General features: G+C 37.8%; 1 protein-coding gene across 2 annotated transcripts in view; it reads left to right on the forward strand.

Moving 5' to 3' along the window:
* Window positions 1-14322, forward strand: part of ARHGAP42 (Rho GTPase activating protein 42) — a 297503-nt gene that overhangs the window by 155521 nt on the left and 127660 nt on the right. For both annotated transcript variants that reach the window (XM_027087755.1, XM_027087756.1), the window contains exon 4: window positions 6157-6228. In XM_027087755.1, the coding sequence (XP_026943556.1) occupies window positions 6157-6228 (72 nt within the window). The remainder of the gene's footprint in view (window positions 1-6156; window positions 6229-14322) is intronic.

Raw genomic sequence — 14322 nt, forward strand, 5'->3', positions numbered from 1 at the left:
AGTTAAAGTGTGTCTACCCAGTAAATGCAGTATTGTAAAGTTTTACCCAATATCAGATTTGCCTTTCTGCTGCGAAAAATAAGTGAAATAGCTGGTGATTATTTTTGAATTTAAAAATGGACCAATATCTATAAAAATAAGTTGTCTAAACCCAAGGTTTAGGTAATGATTAAGAATTATAAAATAGGGGCTTCCCTGGTGGCGCAGTGGTTGAGAATCTGCCTGCCAATGGAGGGGACACGGGTTCGAGCCCTGGTCTGGGAGGATCCCACATGCCGCGGAGCAACTAGGCCCGTGAGCCACAGCTACTGAGCGTGCGCGTCTGGAGCCTGTGCTCCGCAACTAGGGGGCCACGACAGTGAGAGGCCCGTGCACCGCGATGAAGAGTGGCCCCCGCTTGCCGCAACTGGAGAAAGCCCTCGCACAGAAACGAAGACCCAACACAGCCAAAAATAAATAAATGAATTTAAATTAAAAAAGAAAAGTGCTCCAATAACCTAAAGGAGTTATTAAAAAAAAAGAATTATAAAATAGATAATAGTTAATTGTGCCTTAATTACTGAAATATGACCTTTTTCAAGAATTTATATTATCAATATCTAGTGAGAGCATTAAAATTGCTTTTGTATTTTTCCTAAAGCCTCTTAGTGAGGTCATGCAAAGTAACACGTTCCACAGATATTATGGGAGCCTGAATCTCCTGAACTCTGTGACTTGATTCCCACCCCTCTCACCCCCCACAATTACCTTCTGGAAGGAGTTTTATCAAGCCTCTTGCGTAAATCTGTGGAGAAAGAGTTCCATGTGAGCCAGAACTGCATTTCTCTGGATTCTTTTTTAAACCTTGTGAAAGTTAACTCACCAGAGTTGTACCCCAGATTCACATTTTTAGTTATGGTTTTCTAGCATTTTGTATGTTATTTTCCTTTATTATGCAGTAGTAACAGTAACTAACAAAAATTTAGATACCTTCTTTACTTCACACTTGGATTACTTCAGATTTGAAGAATTTCATTCTGGTGATTGACCAGTGTGTAAGGATGAAAGGCAAGTGTTCTCTGGGGGGTGTACAAAGATGAGGGTCAGAAGCAGCCAGATCGGGTTGTAAATCCACTTTGTACCCTTTGAGTGTTGGCATTTCCATTTTGATCTCTTGGATTTAGATTCACATGATGTGAACAGCAGCCCATCGACTGCATACAAAAGAAGCATCATATTTCAGATGTAAAACCACACATATGTTATTATGGTTTATGGAAAAATTTAGGTTCCTGTGTTATCTACCACTGTAGATGGATACTCTGAATGGGTCTCTGTTCTGTTAAATTAATTTGGATTTCAGTTTCTACCTTTTGAATAACTACATTTTAAATCGTCTTGGGACATTCTCAGACTGCTTAGGAAGGTTCTGAACACGTAGTTGACATTGTGAATTCTGTGAAGAAACAAACATTTATCGAAAGCCTGCTATATGCCAAATTTGTGCTTGTTATTTTAAAAATACATATATATTTCCCTTTGATTTTTATAAAAACCTTAAAAGGCATAGGGATGAAGACATCAAGTCTTAGCAGTTTAGGTGCCGAGATTCAAAATGGATCTGGGTCTAACTTTAACACTCATATTCTTAATATATTCCAGATGATTTTTAGGTTTTGAACTTCATTACTCACATAAAATCAACTTTAATCTCAATATTGTGAAGGGCTTAGCATAGTACTTGGCACACATTAAACACTCAACAAATCATCTCTCTTGTTATCTCTATCACTCCATTGGATGTTTTTCTCCCCCTTCATTTTTTTCTGTTTAGTACCTCTGGAATTTATGTTTTATTCCTTCAATTTCACATTAATAGAATAAGAGTAGGGAGAAGAAAGAGAAAAAAATTGAACAAGTCCAAAAACAAGAGAAAAAAAATGAAGAAATATGGAAGAAATAGAGATGGGAAGTAATACTTGCCCCATTGCGTGGTTGTTAATGATCACATTTGGTTCAAGTTTATATCCTCAAGTTTTGTTTTATTCCCAGGTCATACTTACATAACAGCCACATAAGAGTTGTGGCAGAGATTTAAACTATTGGGTATGAATGTGAATGCCAGTGTCTTAGTATACAGATCTGCATGCATTCTCTCTCTCTCTCTTTTTTTTGGGGGGGGTTGTGTTGGGTCTTCATTGCTGTGCATGGGTTTTCTCTAGTTGCGGTGAGTGGGGGCTACTCTTCATTTTGGTGCATGGGCTTATTGCGATGGCTTCTCTTGTGGAGCACAGGCTCTAGGCGTGTGGGCTTCAGTAGTTGCAGCACGCGGGCTCAGTAGTTGTGACTCACAGGCTCTAGAGCACAGGTTCAGTAGTTGTGGCGCATGGGCTTAGTTGCTCTGCAGCATGTGGGATCTTCCCGGACCAGGGCTTGAACCCACGTCCCCTGCATTGGCAGGTGGATCTTAACAACTGCACCACCAGGGAAGTCCCTGCATCCACTCCCTTTTCTAATTTTTCCCTACCCAATAAAAAACCATTTTATTCATATTGATTAGTTCTGCTATTTTGAGGTGGAATACTCTGCTCCAATATTTCTTTTGAGTCTTCCCATGGCATCAGACGTAATAGGTCCAAAGTGAAATCCATTGTCTTTATTCTTTCTCTACCAAACATACTCCCTTCCTCATTTATCCTAGTTCTTAATGTGGTGCCAAAGTTCCAGTGCCTGAGGCAGAAAACTTAGTGTCACCTTTGATTCCTCTCCTTCTGGGTCCTTTTAATTTTCTTTTTTTTAAACACCTGCCTCTGCAGTTCCCTGCCACCCATCTGTCAACACCGCAGCCACCTGATCTAGTTATCACTTCAAACTTGTGTTCTTCTCCCAGCCATTCAGCTTGCATATCTTGTCTTTATATCTTTATTCTCAAAGTATCCCACATATTACTTCCTAGAACAAGTTTTTACATTAATCTTCTTTTTAGAAACCAGCAGTGATTCCATGTTCAGGTTACTTTGCCTAGATTATGGGTATCCTTTCCATACTTACTCCAGTTAAGTTTCCTACTAATAATGTACATGCTTTTCCCCAGTTAGATAATGTTATTAGTGAATAACATATGGAACTTGCTATGTGCCAAAACTGTTCAACGTACTTTATATTCATTGTGCCATTCCCATTTTTAAAAAGTTAACTGAAGGCCTGTAACTTGGTCAGTGCACTCACAATTGGGATGGACTCTTAATGAGCGTGTAATAAATAGTTTCTTTTCCTGCACTGCATTCCCCCTTCTCACATTCCATGCTTAGTTTTACCCCCCCTTGCCTTTTTCATGGTGTTTCCTGTTCCTAGGATATTTTTTCTCTTTGGTGTATCCAATTCATATCCGCTTCTAATTCACATCCACTATGCAAATACTACCTTGACTTATTTAGTTCTCATGGATCTTTCCTGTTGTCAAAATTCTGACATATTTATGAGGAGTTCTGCATAGTTTATCATGTAACTATTCTCAATGTAATCAGTTTTGTCTCAGTTTTTCTGAAAATTTTAGCAGGGCTTTATGAGCATTAAATACTTGTTGGATGAATAATTTTTTCCCTCTTCACAAGTAGACATCAACTTTCTGGAAGGTTTAGCCCATTTCTTAATTTTTTTCCCTTCCCCACACAGCTCAGCAATGTGCTTGGCACGTATATAAATACTTAGTGATTGAATGTCGGAGAGTCTAGACCATCTGCCTTTTGTGACTTTCATGGGAAAATACCTTCTCATTTTGTGCACATAGATGCACTTCAACCAAAAGGGTAGCACAGAAGATTAAGATAAAGAAGTGTATCAGGTATATAATTACAGAATGAGATACATTATCTGTGTTTATTTGGACATATTAAAAGCCTTAAACTTTTAATACTTAACTAGATGTAAGGCACTGAGCTAAGTGTTTTACATTTATTTTCTTCATTCTTAGAACCAGGCTGTTGGATAGGTGATGCAGTTGATGCTCAGAATGGTTAAATAGCAGCTCATAAGCAATAGAACTGGGTTTAAACTCAGGCATTCTTGATTTTAAATACTTAAGTGCTGTGCTGCATATCTTGTTATTCACCCTCATTGTTGGAGTTTTCACCACTTGAGTCATACCTCCCTGTTTAAGTTCATTAACTTTAAATACATTAGATCATGCTGGTTTCCAGCATAAAGTAAACATTCAGTGACTGTTAGCCTTTATTGTTGCTATTTTTCCAAAGTACACTAAAGTGTCCATGACATTGTCTTTCCCCTTATGCAAACTTTAAAGGCAGAATCAGCTATTTATTACCTCTGTAAAATCTGGAGAAATATATATATGTGTGTGTTTAAATGTATTTGGAGTTTCATGAGGGCAAAGAGGATTTAGAGAGTGAGAATTTAAAGTGAGCTACTTTGCTACTGTTTCCAATCATCTCTCTGTAGTAAGATGCAATGCCTGCACAGTGTATCTGGAGGGATGCCTGTCTTGAGCTCACAAATGGGAAGTAGGTAATGGATGTCAGAGGTATCTACAGTTGCCCTCAGTGTCCTGGGAAGGATTTTGACTATTGATCTACTTTGTATGTTTTCACAATGGGGGATTTTAGGTCCTCTTTTCAAGAGGCCATCTCATTTTTCTGCAAATTGGAGAATGACAGAATCATGGAAGACATTACTACTTTAGTTTTTATTTTTGTGTATACCATCTTTGTGTGTTTAGATTATGGAATTTAAGAAATAAATTCCATAATTTGACTAGAGAATAACCAGTTTAGTGAAAATAAGTGAAAGTAAAACCCTTTTATTGAAATTTTAAAATTTTGATAAAATTTTAAACTTACAGAAAAATTATAAGAAGAATATAAGGAACTCCTATATACTCTTTAACCTATTTTTAAATAGTGACCTATTTGAAAAATAGGTTTTTCTTTCATCTTAACATTTGCTAATTATGTAATAAGTCATGTTATTATAACAGTGGTAGAATGAATGATAATCTTGTTAACTGGGCCTACCTTTTACCCCTCAGCTTTATTAAGATATAACTGACACATAACGTTGTGTAAGTTTAAAGTGTACAACATGTTGATTTGATACATTTATGTATTGTAAAATGATTACCACCGATGGCATTAGCTAATATCTCAATCTTGTCACATTGTTACCATTTCTTTTTGGGGTGAGAACATTTAAGATCCTATGTTTAATTTTAATGCTTTCTAAAGGGATTTTTTAAAAGTCAAGACTTCCTTCCAGCATACTGCTATCCTTAGAAATGTCTGTCTCCTCATATCCAGTCACTACCCCCGCCCCACCTTGAACCCCCTCACCATATTTTTGCAGATCAATTTAAAGATTTATCTGTTTTACAATTTAAATAAAATCCAATTTGGAGTTTTGGGCTAAAATACTGTTCATTGAAATGACATGCGAACTGTGTGAAATGAGAACATTCAGGCAAATCCCAAGTGTAAGGAATATAATTAAACAGGGAAAAAATAAGCCTTATTTTATTTTGCAGCTGTAGAATTATAACATTCTAGTGGCAAGATGGAAGGGCTTTTATATGGCTCAGTTTTTTTTGTTTGTTTTTTTGTTTGTTTTGCTGTACGCGGGCCTCTCACTGTTGTGGCCTCTCCCGTTGCGGAGCACAGGCTCCGGACGCGCAGGCTCAGTGGTCATGGCTCACAGGCCCAGCCGCTCCATGGCATGTGGGATCTTCCCGGACCGGGGCACGAACCCGTGTCCCCTGCATCGGCAGGCGGACTCTCAACCACTGCGCCACCAGGGAAGCCCTATGGCTCAGTTTTAAAATGATGCTTGAACTGACTACATTAAACCAGTATAATTAAAGGTATTTTAAAATTTAGTATCTGATGTGCTATTTTAGTTAAATTTTAGAATATGAAATTTAAATATTTAAGATCTCATCATGAGTATGTGCTTTCACATTATTGTTAGGATGAAGTGAAATAATTTGTGAAAACAACTTAATTATAAACTAGAAAAAGACTATAACGTGAGGTATTTTTATTTCATTTATAGAAGCAAAGGAGAAGAAAAGCTGTTTATTTAAATAAGTGGAATAAAGGAGCCATCTTTATTTCAATATTGTTTGCATGAATTATACAGGATTTAATGTATTTGCATTTTTGATTTCAGATTCAAAACGCTAATGATGTATTAATTGCGCCACTTGAGAAATTTCGCAAAGAACAAATAGGTGCAGCAAAAGTAAGTGTTGCATTTTATTATTCTTTGGATATTCTCCTGATAATTAAAGATGACAGACGTAATTTCAGACGTTAACATTTTTGAAAGTAGAATGACCTTTTAAAACTTCCGTACGTCATTTAAAATTTTGCACAGAGCCTATTACAAAGACTGGAATTCTTTTAAACACAGAAAAGATATTATTCTTCTACTGAATAGAGAAAAAGTCAGCATAAGTGGGTTCCTCCCATCCCAACAATGGTAGGAAATTAACTGTTTTAAAGACGGTGAAATTATGGTAAAAATATGAGGAGTTTTCCTAACATCTATATAAAATAAAATTAGGCACGAGGTATGTAGATTGAAAATTAAGGTAGTAATTATAAAAGACCTGTTATTATTTTTTGTATTTTTTATTCTTAATAAAAATATTAGGAATATAAATATTAAGAATATAATATAAAGTGTTTGTGGAAAACTTTAGACATCTTTTTCAGGCCTTTGCATTAATGTTTAATTGGTTATGGATCAATTAAAATTTCCCTGAGCCTAATAATTTCTGAAATTTACTTGCATCCTCTTTCTTAGATCCATGTTTAACTACCTTCTCAACATCATGTAAGGACATAAAATTTGGGTTTCCAAGATAGAACCCGTCATCTGTCATACTTCCCCTGTCCTTTCTCTGATTTGGTTTTCTAATTAGTCAATGACATACCTCTTCCCTCTTTGAGCAGTGCTTTCATTCTCCTGCAGGAATATTTCTCCTCTATTCTCCTCCCTTCTGTCTGAAATATTGAAATAGCCTACTGGTTGGTCTCTATGTCCCCACCCTAATCTGTTAACAAATTTTTGCCATGTTTAACAGTTGTTCTTCAGTGATGAAACCTTCAGTGGTTGTCTCTGAGAGAGACAGTTTAATCTCGATAATGAAATTTTTTCACAGTGTGGCCACTTTCTACGTTTCAGTGTACCTCCCTCATCTGGTACAACTGTCTGTTCACTAGTTCCTGTATATATCCTGGCTCTACTAATGTCTTTGCCCAAACTTTTCCCCTCCTTGGAATATTTCTTACCCTTACCTTGTTGAAGTCTTGCTAGCTCTCCATGGTCCCTTATATTCCAGCACCAGAAAGAAGCCTTCCTTTATGTGGGTCTTTCCTCATATATCTGTTCCCCTTCCAGAATTGATTTTTTTTTTCTTACAGAATCAAGTAGTCCTTATGCTTATTTCCTGTAAAAAGCTATCACAGTCTGCCTTGAATCAGAGGTTTATGTGCATTTCTCCACCAATTATGAGCCATTATCAAGTCAAGAACTAAACCAGAACCATTTCTGTGTTAATTCAGCAAACATTTATCAATATCTTGGTTGGCCCACTTGTGGCAAGTATGGTGTTTGATAAGATTAAGGGATACAATTGTAAACAAGACAGACAAGATCCCCACACTTGTGTCATTTATTATCTTTTGTGTATTTACAAATGCACTGAGGATTGTGATACAGAAGTGCAGGGTGCTTTGTGAGAGTATAATTAATGGAACTGACCTTGTCCAGAGAACCAAGCAATGCCTTCTGGTGGAAGTATTGGTTAAGCAGAGAACTAAATGATGAGAAAGAAATAGCTAGAAATGGGGATACAGGCGCAGCAAGGGAGGAACCTTCTTTACACTCCAGAAGAGGACCGTGGGGATGGAGGACGTGTGCATGCCTTTGTATTTACTCGTTATTCTATTTTACTCTTATTCACTGATAAAGAAAAGTTGTAGGTAGAGTGATTATATTTGATCAAAATATTATGAAATATTTTGATATTTTAAAATATCACTCTAGTTGCATGCCATGCATGGATTGGAGGAAGCAGGACTGCTTGAGGGAAACCATGCTTGGGAGTTAAAGGACAGTTATTTTGGATTCAGAAGGGAACACTGGCTGTGGAGACAACGGGATGTATTTCAGAGGTAAAATGGAAAGGGTAGGAAATGGGTTACATACTGGGAAGTGAGCAACAGGACATTTCAGTGATGACTCCCAGGGTTCTGTGTTGTAAAATTGGGTGTTTTTTGGAGCCACATACTGAGATAGGGAACATTTATGTTAGGATGGCAAAGATGGTTTGCCATGAATGAATTTGAGGTTTCTCTGAGTCATCCAAATGGACATGGTGAGTTAGCAGGTGTATGTTCAGATCTGAATTAGAAATATGTTTGGGAATTGTCCTCTAGGTGATAATTAAAATCATGGAGATAGATTAGATCCCCCTGGGAAAGAGTAGATTGAGAAGAGGACCTAAATTCTATATAATCTGAGAACTCTCAACATTTGATGTTTGGAAAAAAAGAAAGACAGATAAGGAGGCTGAGAAGGAAGAAGCAGAAGAAGGAAGAAAATACAAGAATGTGGTGTCTCAGAGCAAGAAGTCTTTTCAAGAATAATAATAGCTGATCTTTCTTGAGATCTATACTGTAGGATGGATTTCACTGAGCTATTACATTTGTGACCTGATTAAGTCCTCACAAGCAACCTTAGTGGTGAGTACAGGTGTTACATCTGCTTTACAGTGAGGAAAATGATGAGGTCACCTGCATGCACCATTTCATAGAGCTGGGAAATCAGCCTATGGATCTGAAATCAAGCCATTTTCCTTCAAAGCCTCGATTTACCACCATATTTCACTTCATCAGTGATATTTTTTTTGAGGATTTTTTTTTTTTTTTTGCGGTACGCGGGCCTCTCACTGTTGCAGCCTCTCCCATTGCGGAGGGACGTGCAGGCTCAGCGGCCATGGCTCACGGGCCCAGCCGCTCCGTGGCATGTGGGATCCTCCCAGACCGGGTCACAAACCCACGTCCCCTGCATCGGCAGGCGGACTCTCAACCACTGCGCCACCAGGGAAGCCCCATCAGTGATATTTTTATAAAGTTAAAAACCTTTGTGAAGAATTCTTTCTCTAGCACAGAATATTCCAACTTTTTGGCCCATTTAAAACAGTAAATTTCATATGTGTATAGATTCTTATTTGCAGGTTTAGGTTAGCTACAGTTGCAGTAGTATGAGCAGTTACACCCATTTTATTTTGTTTTTTAAGTATCTCAATTGCTGGACAGGTCAGCTGGACACACAACAGTGTTCTATGACCTTTCCTACTCGTTGGGAGGTTGAACTTGTAGTTGAATTAATTCAGATGAAATCTTGAGCATAAATATGGTTGTACTGGGCCTCTTGGTGGTGGTGATTCTGTGTATTTTATTTGCCTGATGGCTCTTAGTACTATATTGTTTCTCAGCTGCTAAGTGATCCTTGTTTAGTAAAGTGAATGGAAAGTAGGCATTCTCTTCTGCAATATTTGTATAGGTCAATTTTCTTTTTTTCTGTTATTGCAGAAACATCTTGGTAGGAATAAAAATCTTGAAAATGTTGATTTTTTTTTTTTATCGCTTTACTTCCTGTTTTGCTTAGGTATTTTCTTACTTGGTAAATAAAGTTAATTCTACAAATGACACTCTTACACTTTTCACAGTCTTGACAGTGGAGGTTTCCCACAAGTGTGTTCAGGCTGATGAGTCAGCTAGAAGGCAAGAGTGTCAGTTAAGGTCCACTGCAGTCAGGACCTCCTCAGCTTGGACCTAGTGGAAAACAACTGAGTCAGAGTGGCCCTCTCCTCACATGCAGATGATTCTATTTAACCGAAGTGGATAAAGTCCATGGATGGCAAACATTTCCTTTGTTAAAGTGTGTTTTTGAGACACACTTGAGCTTTGAGACACCTGATACTTTGCTGTGGAAAGCAAGGCCCTGAGCGAGTTACAGTTGTGGGAAAAAAACACTGCATCTGTGAGAGGCATTAGAAAAGATTAATGATGGGGTTGTTGAACTGAAGGACAGAAGAGATGGGTCCTGCTTTGTGAATAGCTAAAGATTAGAAGAATTATCCATAAACACTTGTCAAGAATGTATTTATTTAAAGGTTCTTAGTCTGAGGGTGTATGCAGAATGAAATTGTATTGCAGGCCTGACCTATTACATGTGTCAGACATAGAAGTGAATGTTTGGTTTCTTTAATTCATCTCCTCATACACTGTTGACTTAAATGCTAGAAATGAGTGGAACATAGGTATTCCGAATGAATAATGCCAGCTAGAATTTCCACAATATGAATATGCCTAGAGAAGCATTATTATAGAGCAAGATGAGTTATAACTTGTTATCACACTTTTTTTTTTATATTTCATTGTATTGGAAGCGTCCTCCTTGCCCCCAGAGAGAATGAATTGTACGTCATATCTGCAGCTTCCACACGTGTTCCTGCATAAACTGGCTGATGCCAAAATATTGGTAGAACTTCATATCTGAGTTCCTAGTCAAAAACAAATACATTAGGGAGAAATCTGGGTGACCAGTGGCTCATTTTCCACATATAAACGGACTGAGCGGCTGGCTGGGGGTGCTCAGTCCCCAGTCCCCAGAAGGAGGACCAGAGCTCAGCTCTTCAGACCAGCAGTCTTTTGACTACTCCATGCTGCTCTTTAGAGTACTCTTTTGTGAAATATTTTTTTCTTTACTTTTAGCAAACAAATGTTTTAGTGTGAAATATCTTAATGATAAAAATGTTGTAAATAAGCCCAAACTTGCCCACTTTGAATCAAACCTATTTAATGTATCTGTCTTGATTTAAAAATTCCCCAGCACAGGCCTGGGCAGTATGCCTCCTTGTAATGGAAAATGTCCTGTGGTGATAGGCCCAATGGAGCAATCACCCTTCCAGGGAAGGGGGAATGAATCACACCTTTAGTCTACCCCTGGGCTCAGGGTACCCCACAGACCCCTCTCAACAACCCTCCCTCCCAGCGTTTAAACTTTGTGCCTTTGACCATCTGCTAGGTCTGAAGATATTTTATGCAAAGAGTTCTTGGGCCCCTGAAGTCAAGGATGGGGGTGCTTGGCAGCTGTTCCCTCTCCCCGGGGATATGCAACCCTTAGAGATTGCCTCGGAGCCCCCTCCCAGCCAGTGGGGAGATGGACCCCTCCCTTGCTCAGTGCCTCCTGGCTGGGCCTTCACCTCAGGGGGTCCATATATACATTTGATAAGCCCACCCCTCCCATATTGCATGCATGTTATACTCCAGAGCCAAAGTATAGCCCTTCCCCCTGTAGCCTCTGCTCTGCCTCCCCCTGCTGGGGTGGTGGGGGTATGACTGAAGGGTCATCCTAGGTAGATTTTGTGGAGGTGGGAACAGAGGCATTGAGACTCTAAAGCAGTAGACAATCCCCAGATACCATCGGTAGATTTGGAACTGCATTTGTTGTTTGTTTTATATGCATATATTTTAGGGCTGTAGATTTACTTTCCTAATTTGTTTTCCATAGCTTATTCCTGAGCACAAAATGCTAATAATCGATCACATTTATTTTTCCTCACCCTGGCCTTTGAGGCAGTTGGGACCAGTAGCATCATCTTTTCTACTAGAGAGACCAGAGGCCTAGAGAAGAGTGTGAGCTAGGACTAGAGAAACTTGGACCTCCCACCAAGAGGCTGGGAGGCAGAAGTTTGGCTGAATGAGTGTTAGTTTCACACGCTCAGGGGGTGGGGGGATGGGGACACTTAAAACCTGTAGTTACTGAATCCCTTCTCCAGGTGGGTCCTGCCTCCAAAGGACAGAGGAGCCAGCCCTGCTCTGTCATTAGGCCTTGTGGATAGGGAACGTGGACTATCTAAATCCTTACCTCCCTTTTTTTTCCTTTTCTTTTTGTTTGGATGTTTTCACAGGTCTCACTTATACCAAAGGGAAAGAATCTTCATTAAAGTCCATATTTCTTCTAAAAAACAAAAAAAAAATTTCTCAGCACACAGTATGCAGTTAACATGGGCTACCCATTAAATACTACCCATTAAATACTACCCATTAAAGTTAAAAGGTACATTTTCATTTGTATGGGAAATGTTTTTAAGACTGGTTTTCATTTTCACTTAGACCTTACTGGAAATCATGTGAACATTCTTCCATGGTTTTAAAACAAAAATAAATGATATAATATTAGTCATGTAAAAATAGAACTTGATTTTCTTTACGTTGATTTCTATTGAAAACTACAGTAGAACTGGATAATTCTTGTCCCTTTGTTCTGTCCATAATAGAGTTTGGTTCTGCCTCTGAACATTTGTTAATTACACAGCAAGGCATGTTAAAAAATAATAATTTTAGCATATAGTACCTAAAAAATCTGTGGCTAAGTATCACAATTAATTCCTTTTACAACCTTAAAATTTCCTTCATGTGAAAAATGGCTGCATTCTAATTTGTTGTCTCAAATATGCAAATGGTTTAGGGAATCTAGAAGAATTACAGGTACTTATTTCAAGTTTAAAAGAGTTTACCACTAAAGCAAGTTATTCATCTAATTTAATGCATAATAAATACTTTGGACTCATGATGAGAACAATCCAAAAGGGAATTCTCTGGCGATCCAGTCATTAGGACTCCGGGCTTCTACTGCAGGGGCCACTGGACTGCCCGCAAATTCCCTTTTGGATTGTTCTCATTCATGAGTCCAAAGTATTTATTATCCATTAAATTAGGTGAATAACTCAGTTCAGTGACCAACATATGGTTACCATAGGAGAAGTGGGGGAGGGGTAAATTGGGAGATTGGGATTGACATATACACACTACTATATATAAAATAGATAACTAATAAGAACCTACTGTATAGCACAGGGAACTCTATTCAATACTCTGTAATGACCTGTATGGGAAAAGAATCTAAAAAAAAGTGGATATATGTATATGTATAACTGACTCACTTTGCTGTACAGCAGAAACCAACACAACATTGTAAATCAACTATACTCCAATAAAAGTTAATTTAAAAAAAAAAGAAAGTGGTTTATAGGATCAGAGTATGGATTTAAATCACCTTACTTTCCTCCTGTTTTCAACAGGTCCTACAGAGAATGGTCAGGATTGGTTTTTCATATGCTGCTGATGGCCACTGAGCTGAGTCTCTCTCTTAGACAGATATTCTCTGGCAATGACTGTATTTGGTACTGAATTCTCTGGGTGAACTAGAAACCATTTGATAGTTGTTTTGAGACTACTTATGAATCCCTTTATTGTGCCTTCTATCAGTAGACTCTATTATGTTATATAGAGTTTTAGAATTACTGATTTTGTTATTTGATCCCATTTTTAAACGATAATAGTTATGCTTTACAATAGTTAACCAGGTACTGCCCTAAGCACATTACATGTAAACTCATTTAATCCTCACAACCAACATATTAGATAAGAAAACTGCTGAAACTCATTTTATAGATAAATAAAATGAGGTGCAGAGAAGTTAAGTAAATGGGCCGAGGTCACATGACTAGTAAGGAGTATAGTTAGATTTTAAACAAATGAGATCAAGCCTATAGAGTACTTTCGTAGCACCACCACATGTTTGATGCTCAAGAAATACTAATTCCTTTTCTCTGTTCTCAGCAAAAATTGTCTGGTTAGCTCATTTAGAGAGCAAAATAATGTCTTTTAATTGTTTAGCAGCCAGTTCTGTGGAGTCATGCAAACTTGAAATCAAAACCTGGCACTTAGTACTTATAGGAAATGTGAACTTGGATAATTAAATACTTTTTAAAGTTTCGCTATCAGAAAAATGGAGACATAATAGAATCGTCATAGAATTAATGATAGCATAATTTGACATTTCATATAAATTGCTTAGCATAATTTCTTCCACATAAGTACTAGGATGTTAATTGCTCTTATTTTATAATTAATAATAATTACTGCTATTATATCCTTTCTGTCAGCATTACTCAACGTACTGCAGTAAAAGTAAGGTCATTGTTCATACAGGTTAGTTTGCCTTATTTTTTTTTCATAGAGACAAATGCAAGTTGATTGCTAAATATTTAGATAGAGTGGTTCATGGGGCTACCAAGCAAGAGGGCCTTAGATATACATTACCTATAATTTAATAACACTATACAGTCTATGGGGCACTATTACTTATAACAGTCTAACAAAATTGGAAGTATCGTCATTCTTCAGATGACTCTCTGAGACCCAGAAAGGTCAAGTGGCATTGCTAACAACCCAGAGGTGCACATGTGTTCTA

The sequence above is a fragment of the Aethalodelphis obliquidens genome, unplaced genomic scaffold (genome assembly GCF_003676395.1).
Source record: "Aethalodelphis obliquidens isolate GAN/ISIS:26980383/991018 unplaced genomic scaffold, ASM367639v1 scaffold60, whole genome shotgun sequence".
NCBI lineage: Eukaryota > Metazoa > Chordata > Mammalia > Artiodactyla > Delphinidae > Aethalodelphis > Aethalodelphis obliquidens.